The sequence below is a fragment of the Lipotes vexillifer genome, unplaced genomic scaffold (genome assembly GCF_000442215.2).
Source record: "Lipotes vexillifer unplaced genomic scaffold, Lipotes_vexillifer_v1.1 scaffold163, whole genome shotgun sequence".
Classification (NCBI taxonomy): Eukaryota; Metazoa; Chordata; class Mammalia; order Artiodactyla; family Lipotidae; genus Lipotes; species Lipotes vexillifer.
Window position 1 is genome coordinate 2,803,259 of NW_006788722.1, and position 13,312 is coordinate 2,816,570.

The 13,312-nt window shown below is 36.1% G+C and overlaps 1 protein-coding gene across 2 annotated transcripts in view; it reads right to left on the minus strand.

Annotated features, from left to right (window-relative positions):
• RALYL (RALY RNA binding protein like) overlaps positions 1 to 13,312 on the minus strand; it is a 509,227-nt gene that overhangs the window by 82,616 nt on the left and 413,299 nt on the right. For both annotated transcript variants that reach the window (XM_007461736.1, XM_007461737.1), the window contains exon 6: positions 3,769 to 3,882. In XM_007461736.1, coding sequence (XP_007461798.1) covers positions 3,769 to 3,882 — 114 coding nt within the window. The remainder of the gene's footprint in view (positions 1 to 3,768; positions 3,883 to 13,312) is intronic.

Consider the following 13,312-nt stretch of genomic DNA (forward strand, 5'->3'; position numbering starts at 1 on the left):
TGAAAACAAAGTCCATTTTGGCTCCGTATAAGGAGAACTTACCATAGGAGTCTGAGATACAAATATGATCAAGGACCAAGCAAGTAACATAAATGTGTGAATTGGCTGGTTAAAGATATTAGCAAACTGAAAAGTGCATGTCATGTATAATATGACAGCAGTATTGAAAGATTCCAATTTTTCAAAAGAAGTTATATATCTTGACATTTATCTGTAATATTCTAATTCTTGGACATTAATTTATTTTAAAAAATTCTGTATCTTTTACCAAACATATGGGCAGGATGAATTTATCCTGATGGGACTGATGTGTGACATCTCTAGTGGTTAGGTCTAATGGATAGGGTAGGTTGACTAATCTCATTGGAATTGTCCAAGTGAGTTTTGTTGGTCATATAGGAAGCACATCACTGAGAATAAAGTTGAATTCAAGAATGCCTAATTGCCTTTTCATATCAGAGAGTCTTTGCCTGAAATTTGATTTTTTGAAAGATGTCATTGCTCATTGTACGATACTCAGTCTTTAGTTTTTCTTCTCACTCCTTTCACCCTTTATGGTCATTTTACATCACTGTGTAAACCACATATAAATTGTAGTCTTCATATGTGGCAATTTATGATTCTCTTTTAAAAGAATTATCTAGGAGTGAAGCACAATTGTAGGCTAAATTGATATGTGTTATTTGTTGTTTTCAATAATCTATAGTCACCATATCCCAAAGTAATGTATTTGAATTATTCAAATAGGAAAAAATAACATATGCAGGGTGGATTCATACTAATCATAATTTAAAAGCTGGAATATATGTTTGAGGCCATAGTCCCTTCTTCTACTTTATATTTGAGGGGCTTGAGACAGAAGAGTTAAATGACCTGCTAAATCATGTCCAGTGCATAGTATATGGTGTTGGAAAAGTCATAAAAGTTAGAGAAAACATGACCTTGTTCTGAGGAAGTTTACAACATCAAAGGAAGCGATAGGATGCCATGCAAACACCTATTAGCAGTAATTTAAGGTACAGAGAATCTAAAATTATGTGATTATACCTCATTACAATTATTCCTGATAGCTTAGGAATTCACTTCAAATGAAAAAGAAAAAAAGTGATCTTATGAAACTTGAACTCAGGACAAGTTCCATGCTGTGTGGCTTTATCCTGTTTGTAACCCTCCATCTCCTTCCTGCCACTATTCTATGCTGGAAACTTTCATCATCAAATGACTAAGAGTAAACTGGGAATGAGAGATGTATAAAAGAGCAATAGTGAAGAATAAATGTTAACTACCGTATAATTGACTTGCAACCAAATAAACATTAAAATGGGTGTCTCCTTAAAGTTAATAAGGAAGTACTGAGCAATTAAAAAGAAATTTAATGTATTTCTCGCCACTTTCCATAATGTAGTATTGACTCCATACAGCCCTGCTTTCTTTTCATAAAGAAAATATAGAAAATGATCATCTTATCTCCATAAATATGAATACTGTTCAGGAGACAATTACTACAAAACTGAAATTACAAATTAAATAATTCCACTTTCTTCCTGACATGTTCAAGTAAGAAAGACATAAATATCAAAGGCCTAAGCCTATCATTTTAAAAATAACTGTCTCATGACTGGGAAAGTTTAAGCACATACAGAAATAGGTGACAGCCCTTCATGAAAAGAAAATGTAAGCTTTGAATTTTAGTGTCTCATTTATAGATGATCTTCTAAGAAAATATGTGGAAGGTATTATTCATTGCAGGAAACTGGAAATTATAATATGATGGAATAAGGATCACATTTTTCTTATTGAGGTGATTTATATTTAAATGAGTTCTCCATAATCCTTTAAACTGAAGTGCAAATTGGTTATCAAAGTCCTTTCCTGTAAGGGTTGTTTTACATAATAATGAATTTCACAGAAGTTCCTCAAAGGGAAATATTGATTTAGGCAACATCACAGGGTATTTCAATTCCAGCAACATGTTAGATTAGTGCCATAGACAGCATATAAAAAACTTTCTAAAATCTAAATTTCTCTATTAAGAAGTGTAGGCAGCATATTTTTTCTCAATAGAAAATATAACAGAAGTTTTTTTAATAAAAATGAGCCTATTTTATCTATTACTTATGTACCACTTCTAACACACATTAACTTACCAAAAGTTAGTGAGAATCTACCATGTGCTATGTATATGGCTTATTGTTTTAGAAATAGGTTGCATGATAGTAGTAGGAAATATTCGTTTGCCTATATATGTTTATGTTACTAACAAGACCAAATAGCACCAATTATTGAGCCTTTACTCTATGTTAGTTACTGTACTATACAACTTACATGCGCTACTTTACTCATTTTTCATGTTGCCAGGTAGCCATTACTGTCCTCATTTTATAAATGAGAAAACTGAGGCTAAGAAGTTGTGAGGATTTGAACCACAGTATATTTCTGTCACCCATTATGCTGTAACACTACCTCACTGCTGGCTTCTTTTCAGTCTTGAACCCTGCATGTCTCATTACCAGAAGGTAAGCTCTAGTCATCTCCCCAGTGATACAGTCAACAAACAGGCAGGTTCCTCTTTGTTGTAACTCAGTGACCCTAGATCCCAAGTGGTTCTCATCAGTTAGTTGCTACCCAGGTAGCCTTACTTCAGGGAAATCCTGGGACCAGCCCCTGGGTGGAAACTGAGATTGTTCCAATGTTCCTATAACATTGGAAAGGGCAGTTATTTCACTCAGAAGACCTGGGCTTGAATCCTAGGTCTATCACAAACTATTTATGTGGTTATGGAAAAGTCAGTTTACCTCCTTGAACCTTCACTTTCTCATCTGAAAAATGCAGAGGCTGGATTTGATCAATGGTTTTCAAAACTGTATTGTTTATTTTTGAAAAAGTGAAGCCCTTTTAGCAAATGAAGTCTTATGTTGAATCTCAACATATAAAACAGATACAGGTAGAACTACACTGTTTGCAGCAAAGGCTGGGTTTGGAGGAGGCATGAGTTCATCTGCCTCCTGGGTGTTCTTCCAGCACTCATCTCATCTCCAAGGAGCCCCTGAGGCATCAAAAAACCCTGTAGAATACAATTTGCAAATTATGAACTAGCTCATCTCTAAGTTTATGCCAGTTCTCATAGTGTATGATTTTAAAACTGTCTGTTGCCATATAAAAGGGTATTAGAATTTTATTAGCATGGAACGAGGGTCAGGGCAGATAATTCAAAGGAGAGAGTACATTAAGTTAAAGAAGTAAATCAAATGATGTGGCCTTGGGTGGCCAGGCATACCGTTGATACTGAGATCCTGCAAACGGGTTCTGAAATTTTGCAGAGTTGCAGCAATGCAAGAGTGGGGCTTTACAATCATAGTTTTTGAAATCTGTTAAATTTTGCTGAAGTAAATTTAATGAAATATGAACATAATTTTAGCCCAATAGAACATTTCATTAATTGATTTAATTTTCTTAAAGGTTACTTGATATTGAGATGTAAACTTAATTATGATCCAACTGTTACTTATTATTAGCATCAAAATACTTTTTCTTTTTTCCCTTCTTTTTAAAAATATGAACTTTAGGCAAATTGGCTCACCTTCTCTAAAAAGTTAAAAATCAGATTCCGTCATTGCAAGTCTAAGCTTAAAGACTGTATTCATGTAAATGTACTAAACTCTATTAAACTCAGCCAGTATCCCCCTGGGCCTGTGCTGTCGCCATGATTGACACTGTTTCAATGGTTTAATTCTGACATGTCTGTGGCCACAGATCTTTTTCACTTACCTGCCTCCGCCTTCTGCTGCTTCTCAATCTTCTCCAGGCGCCCTAGCAAGGAGTCAATTTTAGTTTTGATCTGGGTTAATTCTTTCTTGATTGTCTGTAATTCATCTGATTTCACTGGAAAGGGGAAAAGGGAAAGAATGCAACAGAATGTCAAATGTACCACGACCCACTTACAGCACAACTCACAGACACCCCATGTTTTCTCAGGACTGTGTCACATCACACAGGATACTTTTCAATCTTATCTGTTTCTCATTGCTTCCAGTGATCTTGGAATACTGGATGACTTTGCCAATTACAAGCAGTGATTCTCAGCGATGTGAACATTTGATACTAAATCTTTTCACTGAAAGTTATGCAATGGGATAGAGGAATCTAGAAATGTTTTATACACTAACTAAAGATACTAAATTCAGTGCAAATGGTAGAGTAAGTCTGTACTGTAAGACATATTCAGATTGAGGAATGATTAAATCATGACAGGTATGCTTTGAGAACTATGATACTGCTTTGAAGACTATGTTGTAATGTATATTTCAGTGATATGTTTAATCCAGTTCCTTAGTGATTGATTGAAACCAAGACATAACATTTGTCCTCTAAAGAAGTGTCTTAAATGCTAGAGAGCTCTCTCCAACTTGCTGTACTTTTGCTATTTTATTTATTAAAAACTGCAGCAATGGGTTGTGTGTGCCTCTTTTTAAGCCCTGGGGCTGGAAGGAAAGGAAATTCACTGAAGTCTCCACTGATATTTTCTACAGTCGTGGTTCCTTTTCCAGGTTTTGAGTGTTTAATGTGACTATCTAAAAATGGAACTAACACAAGATTGACTACTTTTAATTTGGCAAATAAGGATGTTAAACACAACAAACATCCTACTATCAATGATAAGAAAAGGTCAGTTTCCTATTTTAAGGACAATCCTTTCAAAGAAGTATGTTTATGTTTATGAAAAATTCACTGCACTGTTCTTATTTTCTCATTTCTTTGAGAATCACTGGAAACTTTGTCATGAGCCCACAATAATGAGACCAAAGATTTTTAAAGCTATAAATCTAGAAGGGTTAAACCTGTCCATGAGCTTTCATTAGGTGAGTTTTTGGGTATCCATGCCTCAGCAGAGAGCTATGCTTCAATATCTGGGGTAAAGATCTTGATTTCAGTCTATTATTCTTTTCTGTCACTTTTCCTTTCAAATTTATAATAAACTTGGCTTGGATATTCCTGAAGAATTTGAGTGTTTAGTTTGATTGATTCTTTAGTCTTCAGAATTTTTTTCTAAGTAGTTAAAAACTAAAGGCAATATATGTTTTCTTGAAATAGAGGTAGTTGTCAGCTAAGACATATGATATAATCTATATGATAAATTATGTATCAATATACACTAATTGCTCAAATGAAGAATAGATTTTTTCCAATATAAACATGAAAAAACATTTTCTATTATAAAACCAGAAATTTTTCATAACAAGCAGATTTTTATTTATGTTACAAAGTAGTTTGCAAAATAAAAACTACAAGAATAAGCGATCCTGTAGAGAGTTCGTATTATGAAGAACCAGACTGAAAGTGGAACACAGTTTAAAATAGAAAATTGCTCCTATGGCAATTATTTCTAAGACATCAAAGTGCCATTGTTGAATCACAGCTATATTTGAAACATCATCTGTCACAATTGCTAATTGATTCAGCTTTGAAAAATGATTTTCATTTCCTTTGATGGAAGCATGTCATGTAGTTTTACTTAAACCTATCAAATTTAATAGAAAATATTTTACCTTAAAACATTATATTTCAGTGCAGGAGAAATGGGACTGTGTCTGGAAACAAATGGGATATATTTTTTAGTAAGTGAAGTCACTCCTCAGCCCAGAAATGAGGTTGACTATCTCCTTAAAAAACATAACTAAACAAATCACTAATACCCTATTTAGTAGAAACTATATTGATACTTATGTCTAACACTGTAGAAATGTCTTTTAAGATCAGAACGATATCATTATAAAATTTGGGGCTACTTAGTTAATGGGATTCATGCTTAGATACAGCTAAGGATGTAATCCAGACATCCTATCTTCTCTTTCCTGGTCCCTCCTAGGGAATGTTGAATCAGTCTCCAGCCCTGTGCAAACTGCCCAGCTCCAATCTTGGAATTGCTAGCAGCAAATGCTCATCATGGTCCTGGAAAACAAGGCTTAGAAATGGTCTTGCTTCTTGAGCAATTGTGAAAGTTGTTTCCTTACTGCATTCAGTGCTCTGCTTGGGAGAAGGCTGCCCGCTCACCTGGCCTAGTTGGTTGTAGCCCTGTTGCTCCCTCTTTCAGTTGTATTCATTATCTATAGATGGAATATGGTTTTCTGCTGTTGTGTCTGGTTTCCAGATGATATTGCTGTTATGAGCCACCTCTGTGTCTGATATACTTCTCTTTCCAATCTTTTCTGACTTTTTCTACTTTTGGGGGGCTCCTGTTAACAAATTTTCCACTACACCATGGATTAAGCTCCTGTCTGTTTTTACTTACTTTATCAAAATAGATGTATAGATTTCCAAACCTAGAATTTTAAAAATCTTTGCAACTTGGTTTTCTGATATTTTTTTTGAAAATTAAAGTCAGTTCAGAGTTAAGGAGAGTCTTAGGTGTAAAACATCCCTGTCCATTTTCTTTTCTTTTCTTTTACATCTTTATTTTCTTATCCATTTCCACTGCACTCTCAATTGGGCTTCTGCTTTTAGTTCACCCGGCCTCTTACATAGTGAACTCAGAGTAATATACATAAAAGTCATAAGTTCTCCCTACTGAAAACTTCCAGAATGTCCCCATTTCTATAGGAAAAAGATCAAAGGCACACATGCACCAACTCTTTAAACTAGTATTTAGGGTCTGTTCCAAAGTATATTTCCAGGTGTATATTCCATTTCTTATTAAAGCAAACTCTTCACTTGACCAGAATAGCTTAATTCTTAATCTAATAGTGTATGGAACCAGATAGACTCTAGTTTGCATCTATGTCCATTGGAGAGCCACTTGTAATCACTAAGATTTAGGTTCCTTATCTTTAACTTCCATCCTTTACCCTAAAGACTTGTTATAAGAATTTAATGAGATAATGAACATAAAGCACTTTAGCACCATGATCAGAATATCACCAGGTAAAATACACTGTAGAAGAAGAAGCTATTATTATTATTATTTACATGCCTATTCCAGCAAAGAGTCTTTTTCTCCCCAAATATGTCTACTTGCCTTTTGGAGCTTAGTTTTAGTCTTGCCTCCCTTATTAATTCTTCTTCATTTAACCCACTGAAGGGTGTATCTCTTACCTGCAATCTATTTAACAGCATCTCACACTTACTGCTAGACACATATTGCTAGTTGATTTTTCCTTTATATATCTACTTTTCATATTAACTTGCAAACTTATTGAGAGTGAAGACCTAATTAGGCACTGAAGAACTTTAGGAGTCACGCTTTTCTGTATTTTAATAAGCTCCTTCTCCACTTATTGACCGATGAGTTTCCTGATGCTTACCATGAAGTCCTAAGCTGTGAAGTCTGTCCTCCTAAAAATGATATTAACAGGTTTAAGAAGATACCCTATATCAAATTGGTACCTAATGAAAACTTTTTGTCTTCTCATCATATACCAGATCCACAAAAAATTATTCAGATTCCTGGGTAAATTATTCAGATTTCTGATGATACAACTTTTTAAAAAGAAGGAATATTGGATGGTTGTATGAAGCAAGACATATTAATGGATTTACCCCATCATAGGCTCTCTACAACCAATTTTTTTGAATGAAGAGAGGGCATCCAATTACTTCTTTCCGCTTTCTCTCCCTCCCTCCCTCTTTCTATCTTTTTCTTTCTTGCTTGCTTGCTTGCTTGCTTGCTGTGTTGGGTCTTCATTGCTGTGCGCGGGCTTTGTCTAGCTTTTCCCTCCCTCTCCTTCCTTCCTTCATTAATAGATCTTGCATTCTTAACAGAACTTAGTTCAGTGTATTAAACACAGTAAGAATTACCAAATACCAGAAAATTTGTAGGTACGTGTATGTAGATATGGTTACACTGCACGCCAACTTCAAACAGACCAACAAATTTTATTAAAAGCTTTGTGTATGTGCTGGGCACTACTTTTGAGTTGCCTGTATATTGGGGAGATAGATAAGCAAAGAGGAAGTGCAAAAAGAAAATTAGCATGGAAATATGTCTTTTCTCCAGAAGCACTACGAGGAAAGAATACAAAAGTAACCCATGCCTGTGGTAACAACTCTTTTCCCAATTCCACCTAGTACTCTAAATCCATAATCCTCATTTTTTAAGATACATTGGCAGAGGATATAGCACCATTATTTATATTTATATAGAGTATTAGTGCGAGTCAGGAGTATTTCTTTTGCTAAGAATAATAACGAATACTTTAAATCAACTTTCTGTTATACAATTTTCCCCTAATATAGACAAGCTAGAGGCTTGGGAAAATGAGATCTAATTACTGAAGTTTATGAATCCTGCAATTTAAAAATTATGAATTTTAGAATTTGAGAAAATTGCTTTATTTCCCAGCCAGCTCCAAGTTACCATCTCTTGCCTCATCTTCTTCTTGCTTTTCTAATTATCTTAGTCTCTACGTAGTCACACCTGTTCAGTGTCCCTTGAATATGTCTTGTGTTTTCAGACATCCATACCTTTGTTTCTGTTGTTTTCATTGGCCTGTCTTATACTCTCATCTTCCTCACCTAGTAAATGCCATTTAATACTTAAATATTCAGCTCAAATGCTACCTACATTGTAAAGTCATCCTCAACTTTTGATCATTTTCTTCAACAATCTCATCCTCCTCCCAGCCATACTTCTTTCAGATGATTCTTTGCATGATCATTTCTTTAAATGTCTCTCTCCATGACAAGAGCAGGAACTACTCTCATTTTTTTTTAACTGCTCTCATTTTTTAACTCAAGTGTGTAACATATTTGCTCAACAATATTTATAGAGACCCATTATTGTCAGGCTCCTTGCCAGGAGCTGGGGATGTATTAGTTAACAAGAAAGATGAAAGTCCCTGAAATTGTGGAACTCCCATCTAGGTGTGGAAGAAGACAATAAACAAACATTTATATATCTATATCTATATCCATATATGGGAGGGAGATAAAGAGGTTTGCAGCAATTTTCTTTACAAGTATACATTTAACACAATGAAAAAAACACTGATATAGCTAAGTCTAGTTAATAGTAGTGTAACAGTATGTATCATTTGATAATTATATTATCTTAAACTACAAACTACACTGCTTCAAACTACAGTGAAATATACACCTCCAGATGGGGAAAAAATAATGAAGACAAGAAGTTAGGGAAGGCCTTGCTAGGGAGTGAGATTTGTCATCTTATACAGGTTGGTCAGGGAAACCTCCACTAATAAGGTGACGTTGGGGGAAAAGTTTCAGTAAAGGGAGAAAGCAAGTCATGGGAATGTCTACGGATGGTGGGATGGGGGAAATATGAAGCAGAGGAATGATAAACGCAAAGGTCAGAGACAAGTGTGTACTTGGGCTGTGTAAGGGACAGCAAAGAGGTCAACGTGGCTGGAGTGGAAAGAGCAAGTGGGAGAAGAGTATTAACAGTGAGGAGGTAAGGTGAGGACTTGAGAAGGGGAAAAACACATAGAGAATACTGTACAGAGTCCTTTTGGCCAGAGTAACACTGTGGCTTTTACTCTGAGTCATGTAGGTGTCACTGATTTACCTGAATGGCATCATTCTGACTTCGTGTTGTGAAAAGACTGCAGAAGGGCAAGGGTGGAAACAGTAAGATCACTAAGAAGCTTGTGGATTATAGTTCAAGCAAGAGATGGCAGGAGATTGGATTGGACCAAGGTATTAGCAGTCAGACTGTGAGAAGTAGATGATTCTGCATATATTCTAAATATGGAGGGGAAATAATCTGCGGATGATTAGATAGATTGATAGTATCAATAGTGTGTATGTGTCAATCCCAATCTCCCTGTTCCTCCCACCTCCCTCCAAAGTCTGACTTCTGAAAAATATTTACTAGGCTGGCAAATTAGCTTCTTCTGCATATTAGTTTATAGTCGGAAGATCTAAGCTTGAACCTGAACTCCACCTGTTCTGATTACTACATTACACAAAATCAAAAATTGTAAACTTAATATATACTTAATATATACATTTATACTATATAGAAATGATTAAGCAGAAGGGCTTAAGTCTCCTAATAAGAAGGTGAACAATTGGTTTGGCTTCAGAGGACAGACGATACCTTTGTAGCACAGAAGTGTTCAAACTTGTTTCATAAGAATGACGTTAACTTGAGCTAGACCTTGAAAGACAGGTAAAATCATTAATAACGCTTATTTATATGTAAGAAGGTAATGAGTTGATAACACATTTCTTGAGATAAAGGAAAGGGCTTTCAGATGGAAGTACATGAACATGAGTTTTGAAACATTCAAATAAGTCTTCCATTAAGCTAGGAGAAGAGTAAGGGGAAAACTGAGAATGGAAGTACCAGATCAGATATACCTGGATGACTACACTGAAGAGTTTGGATTCTTACTTAGTAAATGGTAGTAATTTGGAATCCTGAGTGAGGAATTGACAAAGCATTTGATTTAGAATAATCTTGTAGTTGGGTATATAATTTATGAGATTAAGGAGAGCACAGAGTCAAGAAAACTAGTTTTTAAGAGACTATTAGAGTAGTCAAGGACTGCTTATTAGGACCAGACCTAGGAAAAGAGCAGAAGAGGAAGAAGCAGAAGAAGTAAGAAATGTTAACGTTTATTGATTGGACCTAATGCTCACAAACTTTTATAATCTCACAGTGGAATGATTAACACTTTTCTGGAACTGTTAGTGGAGTACAAAGAAAAGCATAAGCTCTACAGTAAAACTGAGAAAACCATCTCAAATGTTCAGAAGCTATGTTGATATAAAGATTATGCTGAACCTTTTATTTGCCTTCTTTTCTGTCTGTATTTTTAAATCTGCTTATGTTGACAAGCCGCATTAAACCCTAGTGAACAAGCCAAGCACAGATGCTCACAAATGTATTTATTTATTATAAACACATTGTAATTGTTTTGGTTGAGCTGCAGTGTATCTAAATATTAGGTTGTGATTTTAGCAGGGACTTATTACTCTCTTTATACAAAGTGCTCATCAACATCCAGACACTGAAGCCATGTGTGCCTGAGAAATTCAGTGTGTTTACCAGGATGAGCTAAATGGGCCTTAATTTCATTCTCAGCTAATTACTTAACTAAAAAATATCCAAGAACTTGGCTATTAAAATAAAAGAGCTGAAGGATATGTTAAGATCTCCACATTTTGTTTAGGCTTTATATGCACATAACTTTTTGTTATGGGTTGAATTCTGTACCTCCCTCAAATTTTATATATGAAGGTTCTAGCCCCACTAGCTTCCAAACTGTTACTGTATTTAGACATAGGGCAGTTAAAGAGGTAATCAAATTAAAAGGAGGTCAGTAGACCAGTAAGCCCTAATCCAATATGACTAGTGTCCTTATAAGAAGAGGAAATTTGGAAACATAAACACAGAGAGCAGATGGTGTGAAGACTCAGGGAGAAGATGACAATTTACAAGCCAAGGAGAGGGGGCTGACACACACCCTTCCCTCAAGGCCCTCTGAAGGAACCAATATGACCCACACCTTGATCTCCAACTTCTAACTTCTAGAACCGTGAGGAAATAGATTTCAGTTCTTTAAGACATCCAGATTGTGGTACTTTGTTATGGCAGACTTAGCACGTGAATACAACCACCATATAAATTTCTTAAACTATCATTTTGATCAGGTAGCACTTCGCTGAGAGTCTTTTCCCTCAGCCCTGGATGAAATTCCAACCCTTCAATATTCTCCACATCTTTTCACTGTCCTGTTATCCATCTTTCTCTTTTGTTTTGCTTAATCATAATATTCTCAGTTTCTTAACTGACATTATTAGTGATAAATCTTTGTTTCAGATAAAAATAATAACTGTTATTATTATGTATTATTATTAAGACTTTCATAACAGGAGACACTGTTCTAAGAGCTTTACATGTATTAACTCATTTAATCCCCACAAAAACTTTATGGAGAAGGTGGTAAGATTATCATTCCCATTTTATAGATGAGAAAACTAAGGCACAACAAGCAATGTATCTTGTCCCAAAATACACAGCTAATAAATGGCAGAGCCACTACTGGATTCCAGTTATAGCAGTTTTATATCCCATACTCTTAACTGCTATTCTCTGCTGTACCACTCCTACAACTAATAGTAATAATAAACTTCACTGACATTGACTATTTGACAAGACTTGCTTAAGCTATGCATAAGTAATTTAATTCCCATGACAAACTATTGGATATACAGTATTATTATTTCCATTTTACAGATAGAAAATAGAGGCATATAAGGATTACAGGATTTCCTCAAGACCACAGTGCCTGTATGTTGTGGAACATGAATTCCATACCAGGCAATCTGAAAGAAAAGCCTCTGCTCTTCTCCACCCAGAAAAGTAGGAGACTCTCTTATTCTATTTTCACCCAGAAAAGTAGGAGACTCTCTTATTCTCTTTTCAAATCCACGTATGCTTCTAAACTCAATTTAATATTCTCTATTGAGCCCTCTCTAAACCCTCTGTCCAAAAACCTAAAAGCAGAATATGTAATTAGGCCAAAATAACAGATGAAGTGGGATGTTTAATGATACTTGGCTGGATATTAACATTGTTTCTCTGATTGATACTTCACCTCTATATTAAAATCATGAGGAGGGGTGCTTCAAGATTGTGGAGTAGTAAGACATGGAGATCAACTTTCTCCACACAAATACATCACAAATACATCTACATGTGGAACAACTCCTACAGAACAACTACTGTACGCTGGCAGAAGACCTCAGACTTCCCAAAAGGCAAGTAACTCCCCACATACCTGGGTAGGGCAAAAGAAAAAAAAAGAAAAAAAAAAGAGACAAAAGAATAGGGATGGGACCTGCTCTTCTGGGAGGGAGCTGTGAAGAAGGAAAAGTTTCCACACACTAGGAAGCCCCTTCACTGGCGGAGACTGGAGGTGGCGGTGGGGAAGCTTCAGAGCCATGGAGGACAGCACAAAAACAGGGGTGCAGAGAGCAAAGCAGAGAGATTCCCATACAGAGAATCTGTGCTGACCAGCACTCACCAGCCTGCGAGGCTTGTCTGCTCACCTGCCGTGGCAGGTGGTGGCTGGGAGCTGAGGTTCGGGGCTTCGGAGGTCACATCCCAGGGAGAGAACTAGGGTTGGCTGCGTGAAAACAGCCTGAAGGGGTTAGCACCACAGCTAAACGGAAGGGAGTCCAGGAAAAAGTCTGGAACTGCTTAAGAGGCAAGAGACCATTGTTTTGGGGTGAGCGAGGAGAGGAGATTCAGAGCACTGCCTAAACGAGCTTCAGATACAGGCACAAGCCGTGGTTATCACCACGGACACCAGAGACGGTCATGAAACGCTAACGCTGCTGCTGCAGCCAC